General features: G+C 36.8%; 1 protein-coding gene across 1 annotated transcript in view; it reads right to left on the bottom strand.

Annotated features, from left to right (window-relative positions):
• Positions 1-13,047, bottom strand: part of Ret (protein kinase receptor Ret oncogene) — a 707,216-nt gene that overhangs the window by 175,934 nt on the left and 518,235 nt on the right. The window contains exon 9 of the mRNA XM_081728674.1: positions 3,026-3,187. Coding sequence (XP_081584800.1) covers positions 3,026-3,187 — 162 coding nt within the window. The remainder of the gene's footprint in view (positions 1-3,025; positions 3,188-13,047) is intronic.

Below are 13,047 nucleotides of genomic sequence, written 5' to 3'. Positions count from 1 at the left end.
AAGTCAAAAGTCTCACCTCTCTCCCGAAATTTCAACATTTTAACATTTGGCGGTCAATAGATTACTTCTGAGGAGAATCAGTACTGAAACTTCATGTTACTCATTACGTTAAACATCCAAGTTTAGCATTAGTTCAAACACAACGTAAGGTCTGTCGATACTGCTCAGATAAATATCAATGAAAATAAAATGTATATGTACAGTATATAAAAGTGGTTGTTATGATGTTTATTCGCGAACTCCTCCTAGACCGCTGCACCGATTTCGATTATTTTTCGTATGTAAGTGGACCATAGTCTAACTTAAGAGTTTTTATCGTGTTATTTTGATTAACATTAAAGTATTGTAATTGAGAGCGGGGATAAAAGTTATCCAAAAAATTGAGTATCGGTACCTCAAGATCATGTCAACTAAGGAAGATGAAATTTTGTGTATAAATTCTTAATTTAAAATAAGATCTGTGTTACAGAGTTTTCGAAAATAATTCCCATTTTCAGGATGGCAAGGGATATATATATTGAAATGTTTTTATAGGTATAGTCAAAATAACAGTCAGATTCTCTTTTTTCCCCTTTACCAATTTTATTATAAAATTGTAAATACAATGTCTTTGAAGTTACTAAGACTAATTCAATAAAGTCTTTTCTCCTAAGTGATCTGATGAAGGAGATAGGTGTTTCGCACGGTGCCCTTCTAGCTCATGGCAGCTTCTAGCGAGGTTTAGGTGAGACTCGTAAAATACACCCTCAGCTCACAGCAGCTTTGCGAGGTATTTGGTTGTAGTTAGGATCCCTAGTCCAGTGCGACATAGGGTTTAGGTAAAGGTGTACCCCTACTCGAGTGCAACCTCCGAGCAGGTATTGGTTATTTGATCAGCGGTCGGACTGATGCCTAATTCCTCCGTGGTCTCTCTTTTATGTGTCCTCTTCGGGTGGATCGTCTTCTTTTCGTTTCCTTCGTGTGGTCCGTCTCCTTTCGGTTTCCTTCGTGTCTTCCTCCTTAGTGTATCGTCTGCTAGTTTGTAGACATCAACAGTGTCGTTGTGAATATGCGCTTGTGTAGTGATGTGGGGATCTTTACAATATACTTCAGATAAAACATCCAGTGCTTATACATCATAGACGTCTGAAGATAAAGAAATGGAACAAAATGTGAGGTAGGGATATGTCATAGGGGGCATTGAATGGAGAATAATTTGCCAACAAGACCCTGTATCATGGGGTCACTCGAAAAATTTAAATGGAAGGATATTAATTTGATATATTGTTGAAAAGATCATAAAAAGTAAACAGCCTTTGTAGGATTTTTCTTTCCTGGTGGGTGCCGTTTATGAAATGGCCACCATTTAAATGTGATTTCATGCACACTCAGAAAAAAAATAGCCAGTACTATAATCCACAAAACGGCTAAGGTAGAAAGGTAAAACAAGAAGTGAGATAGGGAAATATCATTATCATCTGGTATTGGGGAGTCACTTGAAAATTTTAAAAATAAAGGCATGTCATTTGATATTTGTCATTCAATATGCCTTACGACATTACCCTCTCTCACTTTTTATGTAATCTTTTTACTTTTAGCCGTTTTGTGGATTACAAAACTGGATATTTTATCCGAGTGTACAAGAACTCATATTTAAAGGATGGCTATTTCGTACATGATGTTCTACGTATTTATTACCTTACAAAACGTGTTTGTTAATTCATGATCTTCTCAATGATGCTTCAAATTACATACCTTCCCCTTCAAAATTTTGGAGTGATTCCCCAGCTTCTCTGGGGCCACTCCAGGAAAGACAGTATACTCTATTCAACGCGCCTTATGTCATTTTAGCTCAATTTTTATTCACTCTCTTTATTCTTAACTGTTTATGATTTATAAACATTGGAAGTTTCATCTGGAATACCCTATATATATATATATATATATATATATATATATATATATATATATATATATATATATATATATATATATATATATAACATGTTATATACAGAGAGAGAAGGAATGAGGAAGATAATCGGATCAATGGATGTTCTACCATAACTGGGAACACCTGGAATTGTTTCAACCAAATTTGGTTCATATATGACTTCCAATATGGAAATAATATTGTGGGGATAAGACACTCCTAGCGACTTAGAGGATGAGGAGAAGTAACGTAGAAAAATAATCGAGAACGATCGATATTATGGTCCAATCTATCGAATAATTTTTGGAGTCGCAGATATGAATAATCATACTTCTGACGCTGTTTAAGTTCAAGTTAAACTCTCGTCAGTATGGGTGTGAGAGTAGTAAGGGGGATACATGTAAAAATAGTCGAAAACGATCGATATTGTTATCCATTCCATAATTTTCGGATTAGTGAGATGAATAGCGACACTCACGATGCTATTTGAAACTAAGTTTACTGCTGTCTGAGTGGGGTGGGAAGGGGATTACATAATGGATTTTTATGATTACACTTTCACTGAAATACGTTCCTAAAGAGGGAAGTTGAAATAATTTTCAAAAGCCTATTCCCTTGCTGTGAAGAACGGGTATTTCAGCCAGTCTATTACATAAATATTAAACCAACTGGAAGGAATCACCATCAGCAGTTAAAATGGAAAAGTACAGTACTTCTTCTATGAACTGATTGGCCACTTTTACTTTTTGGAGGGAGGGGGGAAGTCAGCTTAATCAATGTATACACACTATTGTACTGAAATACTGTATATATGACAGCTTAATTGACCATCTAGTTTAGACAAAGATCATGTAGAGAAGCGAAAACACAACACTTCATATAACAACAACCTTTACCTTCGACCATATGCCACAAAAACTTTGAGTAGTAACAAGTATTCTTTATTAACACTTGAATGATACTCCTAACTTGCCCAGAACGGACACTAATGTGCATCTGCTTGCTTGGGGAGACAACTATTTGGATTCCGTGTGTCGAACCCTGTTATAAGCGGAAAGGAGATCACAATTTTAATTTGAGAAAAGCTAAATAGAAAAAAAAACGTATACTTACTCATTTTAGTACTTATATGTGGATCTGGCTCTAAAGTTGAGGATAACTTAGGTTTAATTTTCCTAATCTTTCCAGGAGTTTCAGATGGCATTGGCAAACAATTGCAGCTTGATATATCTTGACACCAGCAACGTGCATGTCCATAAACTCCTCTAATGTTGCCTGAAAAATTAGAAAGATAAAAATAATCTTGTATGTGTAGTAACATGAGAATGACTGTTTTGCTTATCCAGTTTTGGGTTTTCCAAATTGGCAGACAGTAAACGATTTCTGTAACACTTGCTGACATCTTCATAAAGACAAGATATTTTTTCTTTAGCAATATGGGATCAGCATTTTAAATGAGATTCCCACTCGATTACCTGTTGTACAATAGCGCATGTATTTAGAAGGAACGGCACTAAGTTGAACCTTTACGAATACAAACTTCACTAACCTATTAATCCGGAACTAAATATATTAACTCTATAATCAGTAATAAGTACACACCACAGAACCGTATATTCCAGAACCCAGTCGAATAGAAGTAGAAAACGCTATAAAGAATTAAAGAAACATAAATCTCCGGGTACAGACGAAATTCCGGCTGACTTAATTTTAGCTGGAGGCGAAGAATTGTGGAACAAGATACACAAACTCATTCTCCTTATCTGGATCAAAGAAGAATTGCCACAAGAGTCTAAAGAATCAATCATTGTTTTGAGAAAGGCGAAAATACTGACTGTAATAATTATCGAGGCATTTTTCTTCTGTCAACATCTTATAAAATCCTTTCAAACATTTTACTAGCAAGATTGACTCCGTACACAGATTAAATTATTGGAGATTATCAGCGCGGATTTAGACGAAATCGATCAACTATCGACCAAATATTTACCATTCGACAAATACTCGAAAAGAAGTAGGAATGCAATACCCCGGTACATCGACTATTTATTGATTTTAGAAAGGCTTACGACTCGGTTAGGAGAGAAACATTATACAACGTTCTTACAGAATTTGGAATACCGAAAAAGCTAATTAGATTAATTAAGGTATGTGTAAATGAATCCCAAAGTAAAGTCCGGGTAGGAAAATTTTTGTCCACGAGTTTTCACGTCGAGAATGGTCTGAAACAAGGAGATTCGTTGTCGCCATTATTATTTAACTTTGTCCTGGAATATGCTATAAGGAAAATCAAAGAAAGCAACCGGGCCTCGAGTTTAACGGTGTTCACCAGGTTATGGCGTATGCTGATGATGTAAATTTAATAGGGGGTGATAGGAGAACAACAGAAAGAAATGTAGAGATCTTATTAAACGCTTGCAGGGACATGGGTTTAGAAGTAAATGCAGAGAAAGCTAAATGCATGGAAGGGCTTCGGGACCGTACGGCAAATTATAGATGCGTTAAAATATTAAATAATACTTTTGATAGAGTGGATACTTTAAAATATCTGGGATCAATATTAACAGACAAAAATCACATCCACGAAGAAATTGAATGTCGATTAAAAGCAGGAAATTCGTGTTATTATTCAGTTCAGAAGCTCTTGTCGTCGCGAATGCTATCCATGAATTTGAAGCTTAGAATATATAAAACGATAATCATGCCTGTTGTTCTGTATGGTTGCGAAACATGGTCGCTTACTTTGAAGGAAGAACATAGACTGAAAATATTCAAGAACAAGGTCCTGAGGCGAATATTTGCACCCATGAGGAACAGGAATGGAGAATGGCCTAAACTTCATAACGAGGAACTAAATAATTTATACGGTTTACTAAAGATTGTTAGGGTCATCAAGTCTAGGAGGCTCAGGTGGGCAGATCATGTAGCCAGAAAGAAAGAAAGTATTAACGCTTGAAAAATTTTAACTAGGAAACCAGCCGCAAAAATACCATTGGGAAGACCTAGGAGGAAATGAGAGGACAATATTAAGATGTATCTCGCAGAAATAGAGGTACAAAGTAGAAACTGGATCCAGTTGGCTAAGGATAGAAGTCAGTGGAGAGCTTTTGTGAATGCTGCATTGGACCTCCGGGTTCCATAGGCCATTGAGTTAGTTAGTTAGTTATCAATAATAAGTTTCCATGCTCGAATTGCTTCAAGACAATATTACCAAAGATTGAGTTATAATGCGGCTGCGCCACCTAAAATCCCGACTTGCTTACTGGGGAATCCAGCCTATAGTTAAAATACAGATCAGTCTAGAACTAAAAAAAACGTTGCGATCAGTAGGTATCCCATTAAGGCTACAAATTCACTTCACAAGCTATGTAGTCACTTTGAGAGATACTTTGCTTGATCATTGCTACATTGTAAGATTTACAGCCGTTTCTCACAGAACATGTTTTGACTCAAATCAACTATACAACACATTAAAGATACAAGTTAAGAGTGCAAACTTTGATTCAGGACCTGGGCCGGCTCTACCGTTTGCGCACCACTTGAATATGCACGGGGTGGAAAGTTTTCGGAAACGGTAAAAACTGACATAAAGTATTCAAAACTGCCAGATATGACACATTTTATATCTAAAATGAATATTATTTGTTGGAACCAGACTTTTTGATCTTACATAGTCACATTTACTTATCTTCCCTCCTATTTGTATAATACATCCATACCACTTCGCCACAAAGGGTGCTTAAGATCGAGTGATAAGTATTAAAGCACATGGTTGATGGTACGTGGTTTAAACAAGAACTCAATGTTCGGACAGAAACGTACATCTAGATTCAATTGATTTTTTTTTTTACAGTTTGGGTATGGTAATTAAAATTGTTTTTATCATAAGCAAGTTTCTTATGGTTAAAACCGAAAACATATCATCTTTTAATAGCAAAGGAAAAAGTAACAAGGTAAAAAAAGACTTGTTCCATTGATTGCACTTTGATATTAAATCCTATACATAGTAATAAGCATTAACATATTTCCTTTGCAGGTGTGTTTGCTTTGCCTTGTCATTAACATAATATATTAAAAAGCTGCACAACAGATACAAGGAAACTGAATTCGAAGTGATCAAGTCTAACATTCTAGTAAGAACTGGGTTTGAACGCTCTTCAACTTCCCTTCTTTGTAGTTCAGTGGTACTAATTTAATTGACTTGCTTTTGTGACAAACTGACAGTTAATAGATTTAAACATTTTAACTTCGTAATATATTATGGAAAATTATCGGTTAGCGCATGTCAGGATCGGAAAGAGAAGTCCGAAAAAGAACTCAATATTCGGCAATAATGTGGATCTTTGAGTAAATATTTTGGCCCGGAGTGGCTCAGTGATATAGAATTCACCGTTGGTGCGTGGGGTCCCTGCTTCAATCTCAGTTCGCGTCAATTGGGTTTTGTGGTGAACAAACACCATGTGTATGTGTTTTTCTCAGGTTTCTTACGTTTCCTCCCGCTATCTTCATTACACCATTTCATTTATTTCTCATCATCACCGTCTCCTCAAGCCTATACGGCATAATCTTGGGACGTAAACTGAAAATTTTATTTAGTTTACTGACGTAAATAAGTTATTTAGAAACTGGAGAAGAAAACGTAACTCATGATAATATATTATATAAGGTTAGCGAAAATGAAGTCATGGCAATACCTTCTAATAGTGGATCCAGCAGTATGGAAATTGCTATCAATGTGGCACATAAAGAAGTAAATAAATAAATAAATAATACAACTCACAAAATTAAATAATGAATTTAAAATTCATACTGACCCAATACGGTGGAATTAGTCATTAACTGATAACGAAAGAGTGCAGATAACACGTAAAAGTCTCCCAGAGAGATCAGGGACTGACTTTGTTATTCCATGCAACTCCAAGAAAATTTTTACGATACCTTTACATACGTAAACTAAAACATAGAAAATATATTACTAGATCGTGATTGGTGTATTTTAATGGAAAAGACTAAGGCACTAGTTTTATATTTCAGTTACAAGTTGTATTTCAATGATAATATTTCCCTAATCACTTTATTGATGGGTATAATAATTATGGCATTTATATATTTTTCTTAATGACCATGCAAAATTGCAAGAAGTTTGCGAATAAAGTACGAAGTGTGCCACGAACAGCAACACACGTGAGGGTATAAATGTAGCATTCATTAAACCCTATTCTCCCCTGTGAAGAATGGATATCTCTGCAATCTTTATGTACATATATATAATAAAATAAAAAATCGTCTTGTATGTGGTCGAATCCACGGAAAAGTGTTGAATCGTTGAAAATGATTTTGTTTGGACATATCTGGAGTTCTGCTTCTGTCATGTTACTTTGACTAAAATGCATATACTAAGGGATAAGCGAGACAGATCATAACTTATATGCATGTCGTGAAGTTTCCCAAGGTGCAATTTCACAGGGTGCTCATTATCGAGCAATTTCACACAGTCTTGTTTATCGGATTAATCATTCTGCAGGTGTCATGTACTTTCACACGGTCCACCTGTCAATCACTCGATTCATTCTGAAAACACTTTCACTATAAGGTTCGGGAGAACAGAGCAAATGAGAACAGAACTAAGTAAGAACAGAACAAGGGGAAAAGCAAGTTAAAATAAATACGAACAATAGCAATTAATGTTAGCTTAGAAAAGGTTTCACTTTCACAAAAAGAATAATAAAGAATATAACCGGATATTAAAATAAATAACAAGACAGAACAAAAAATGATCAAACAAAAGTTATAGTGAAGGAGACAAAATGATAACATAAACAATATGAAATTGAAATAAAGAAAAAAGACTGCCGCAAATTGAAATAAATGAAAACAAAAAAGAATAACAAATGAAACTATATAAGAGCAGAAAAGCAACAATCAAAATCTGAAACCATTAGGAATAAAATATAGAAGAATCGCAAACTAAAATAAATAAATAATAAAATAAGCAGCACATCAGAAAATTCTGTCAGTAAGTTCCAGAATCGAAGAAAAATGTATCCGCCTCAGAGCATAGAAAAACGTGATTTGTGAAACACAAAACATTAGCACCATACTCCAAGGCTGTTCAAAGGGGAACCCTGCCATCTTATCATTTTCCGAGCAAACAACACGTCGTTAAAGTGGAAGTTTCACATTTCTGTACATACTCAATCCATTTAGTACAATTCATAGTTCATTATTCCAGCTTTTGGAGATGAGCACGAACGAGTTTTCTTTGAAACTCGACTCGATTAGAAACAGACATCTTTGGCCTCGACTAGAAAAATTTTCTCTAACTCGACCCGAATTTACGTCGAGTCGAACCAAATCCTGTGTGCAGTTTCAACTACTTTTTTCAAGTATCCTACATAGACAATATTATCATTATCAATGATATTACTACTGCTCTAACTTATTATTATTATTAGGGGGCCACAGTGGCTAGATGGTAGAGCCTTCACCTCTAGTGTATGGGGTCCCTGGTTCGATTCCAGCTCGCGCCAAACACCTTGCGCGTGGATTTCCTCGGATTTGTCCCGTTTCTTCCCACTTTCTTCATTGCACCATTTCATTCGTCACCGTCTTCTTTACCCTAACCAGCATAACCGAGGGACATAAAACTCAAAGATTTCATTTATTATTATTATTATTATTATTATTATTATTATTATTATTATTATTATTATTATTATTATTATTATTATTATTATTATTATTATTATTATTATTATTATTATAAAAGCACAACGTATGAACATGGAAGACATGCGGTTTATATCTGAATACTAAAAACTAGTTGGCTGCCGACCTCGGTAGCCGTGAAGTCTAGGAGGCAAGGACATTGTTCACGAGGTTCTCGGTTTGAGTTCCAGAGGAGCAAGTATTCGAGCTCGAGCCAAGAACTGTTAAAAGTTATAGAGTGCCGGTCAAACATGTTCGAAACTGCTCGGCCTGCGTTTAGTGTTATCAACCGCTCGAGCGGTTCGGGTTACAGCTCATTCACTATCGAACGGAACCGAGAAGTGAGGATAGCTAACAGCTCATATAACCGGCTGACTGGAGCACTCGGCTAAGTTGAGCCGAACCGAACCGAGCTGATGGCTCAGCCCAATCGAGCCGGCTCGAGCCAAGGGCTCCGTGGAGCCTAGTCAAATCGAGATGACAGACTCGTTTCAACTCAGCCGGCTCAGCCAATGGCTCGCCTGAGCCTAGTCGAATCGATCCGGTGGCTCATCACAACCAAGGCGGCTCGAGTTGTTCGCTCGTTGGTTGACATCATTACCTGGGTTGGGCTTCTGCTTGGGCTCAAAAATTGGACGTTGCAAATCTCAGCTTTGATGGTAAGAACTTCAGTATATACTTATGGTGGTGCACACGACATTTGAGGCTATTTCGTTATCGAGACGAGACGAGATGCGAGCAGTGTCCCCTCTCGTGAGCAACACTAAAAGTATTTGACATTACTGCTTACAAATGTTATGGCTTTCGCTTCCCAGTTTAATCAGGCCATGATTTCGAAACGAGTGAAACTAGCTGAACGAGCGAGCTATTTATCAAACTCTTCTCGAATCGAAACTCGACCTCAAAAACTTATCTCGGAACTCATCTCGGAGTGACTCATCTCGGAACTCGCCTCAAGAAAATTAATTTTGACTCGACTCAAAACTAGACTTGAATTCGAGTCGAGTTTTTAGCTCGACTCGTACCCATCCCTAGGCTCCGACTTCTCAAGCATTTTTTAAAGTACACGCTATTTCGTAGCTTCTCGAGGATTTATTGCAATCTGTGGTCAAGATGTAATTTAAGTCCTGTCTCGCAAAACATAATAACTAGACTTCATATCTGTTTTTAGTGAACTCGCAAATTTCAAGATACGTGGCGTACTCTTAGATATGGTGCGGTTTAACTTATTACGCTAACCCTCTATTGGATTGTTTGTTCTGTGTCTTTGACCATCGCTGTTCTATATTTCTCTGAATGTTTGGAATGTTCATTTATTCTTCAATGAAATAATCTTTTAACTCTTCAATTTTCTACCAAGATGGACAGTCCTCCATGAGGATGAGCCAACCTACATCGATCCTGCTTGATGATATTGTAAGGATCCCCGTATCACGACAGAAGCACATGTTAATACAACACGTGTTATTGATTGTAAACAGGTAGCAGACGAGAAGCCGACACGAGAGACAACCGAAGGAAGCCGAAAGAAGACGAAACTCACGAAAGGACCCGAAGAGGACAAATAAAAGCCAAACCACCGAGGGATCTGGAATCAGTCGACCAACTGATCAACTAACCTAACACCTGTCCCGAGATCGCATTGGAGCAGGGGAGCACCTTCCTTAACCCGAGGTCGCATTGGACTAGGGATCCTCACTACAACCAAGCATCACGAAGCTGTCTTGGGACGAGGGGGCTTTCTTTAAGACTCACCAGAATCTTGTAGGTGCCTTGGAGACTACTTTGAGAGAAGGGATACCATGCAAAACGCCTGTCTCCCTTCATCTGGTCAAATAAGAAGATAGACACTATTTTTTCTTTGTAATCAAAGACATTTGTAATTAGAACTTTGTAATAAAATTGGTGAAGGGAAATGACTCGCCCGGACATGATGTAGGCATCGGAGTTTTGTATGGGGCGCTTTTTTTATTAACCTTTAGCAAGCACTGATGAGGTCATTATCAAAATCCATATAAGTTTCACTATCCGTCCCTTCTTTTCTTCTTACCTTCACCGAGTGTGATTTTATGCCGGAAACTAGGTCAGGTAAACAAACACATAATTGAGAAGGAAAGAATACAAATATGACAGAGGGTGCATCTAATACATCTTTTAACATGCCTCATTTGACGAAATATTCGGAACACGTGCATAAGGACTCGGATAGATTTTTCATGCTATTTGATCATATGGCAAACATGCAAGCATGGTTACCAGCTAAGAAGAAGGACATTTAACCGATATATCTACAGGATATGGCACTAGATCTCGTGTTGCAGCTTAAAATCAAAATTAATTCAGAACGATGTCCTATGACGCTTTAAAATCTAAATTAGTAGCACTAAGTAGTCCGAAGTTAACATCGTATAAAGCGGAACACGAGTTATTCGAAGTCCAATAAGGAATAGATGAGTCCATAGATTCATATTTGTTACGTAAACTCCGAGCAATCAGGCGGAAGTTTCAGGAGAACAAAAGATCCATAATTTATCCTCGGGGTTACAAAGGGATTTCCTTAACAAAATTGCGTTAGAGAGGTTTGCAACAGTAGACATGTTACAGACTAAATTGAACACATTAAAAGCCGCCAATGACTTTTTTTTTTTTAAAAAAAGAGAGCATGCAGAGCTGTTACAAAAACTGCAATGCTATATGGCCAAAATCCTATACCTAACCCGCAGAATATATCCGATGGATTGCCTACTGAACCAAAGATAATGTATCCTATACAACAGCAATACCACCATACCTATACTATACAGAAGCAACCTGTTACACAACCAATACACAATTATGTATTTTTCTAAAAAATAATCTTGCAGATTATTTTTTGTCCAGTGTGGGGGGTGTAAGGATCCCCACATCACGACAGAAACACACGTTAATACAACACGTGTTTATTTAGTCTCTACCTAGAGAGTCATTATAATATTAATGCTAAAGCACTACACATACGAAATGATGACGTACATCTTCATCGTGGAGGTATTATTCTTGGAAGAGACCTAAACTTTGAACCTTCCACCAGATGCTCTCGTTAAAATGGTAATGGCAGCCGGAAACTTGTGAATTAGGAAGCACCACACGCAATGCATTGATTGTTGAAAGCTCAAAATCCACTTCCAGCACTCGAGATACGTTCCGGCCAAACCACATTTTAAGAAATGTAAACAGTTCCTCATATGTTAGCTGTATTTTATCTGGCGTCAATGCATACGAGACTGGTATAACCAACATCCTATCATGTGTAGTTGTTCCTATATCTTTATGTATGGTGTACAATTGGGAAAAATACTTGAAGCTAGTATTAATTCAGTTGTTCGAATTTATCTTAACTTGTGTTTGCTCTTTTTATGTTGTTACTTAGTTGACATTTGTTCTGTCGCCCCACCCTCTATAGTGAAAGTGGTTTCAGGATGAATCAAGTGATTGACAGGTGGACCGTGTGAAAATGCATCATACCTGCAAAATGATTAATCCGATAAGAAAGACAGTACGAAAGTGCTCGATAATGAGCACCGTGTGAAACAGCACCATGCGAAAATGTAGAGAATCCTTATACGAAATATTGAGTATCTTACGAGTCCATCAACTTAGGAATTGAAACTCATTATATAAAATCTTCATTAAAAATAAACAGACACATGTCCTAGCGCTTTCGTAAATTCTCGTTACAAAATGGGAAGTGGGTCATTTTCTATAATTTCTTTCTTTACATTGATTACATCTGTTCTTTATGCTTGCATCACTGGAACGGCTTCATCAGTTTGAAATAAATTTTGAAACAGAGTTAATATCTACCTGACCTAAGTTTCTATCATTTAACTTTGATTCAAGAGCATAAAGCCATAAAATAGTTTATATTTGGCATACATTTGTAAAACCTACCCACTTATACGCTTTTTTCATTACATTTTCATTGAAATGCTTATTGAAAGGAGGAAGAGGTCAAATATTTTCCACTCAAAGAACAGTCATTTCATCTAGTAGAACATAGTAAAGAGAAAAAGATCTTGTTTGATTGAATCACGGAAACACGGCAGAACTGTTTGAACTATTTTTGAACATATTTATAAACAATCTCGAACTGAGTTTTTATCGTGTTACTTGGCATTGTTTGGTAACATTGCTTGGCATTGTCTGGTAACATTGCTTGGTATTGTCGGGTAACATTGCTTGGCATTGTCTGGCAACATTGTTATCCATGTTCATTTGTTTTCTGCTTGGTAACAGTTATTTGCAGTGAAGTTGGATTAATAACCTGAATCAGACGTTTCCTGGCTGCTGGATTGGAAGAGGTTGTACATCTTCACCAGCTCCCTTTGCCTGGCCTTCAAGGAGTCCCAATCTGACGACACCAGACAATGCTCTCTGAAGTTTCATAA

Source organism: Thermobia domestica, chromosome 10, assembly GCF_964235325.1.
Source record: "Thermobia domestica chromosome 10, izTheDome1.hap1.1, whole genome shotgun sequence".
In the NCBI taxonomy this organism is placed as follows: domain Eukaryota; kingdom Metazoa; phylum Arthropoda; class Insecta; order Zygentoma; family Lepismatidae; genus Thermobia; species Thermobia domestica.
Note: the sequence above shows the minus strand (reverse complement) of the source record. Positions and strands in the feature narration are given on the sequence as shown.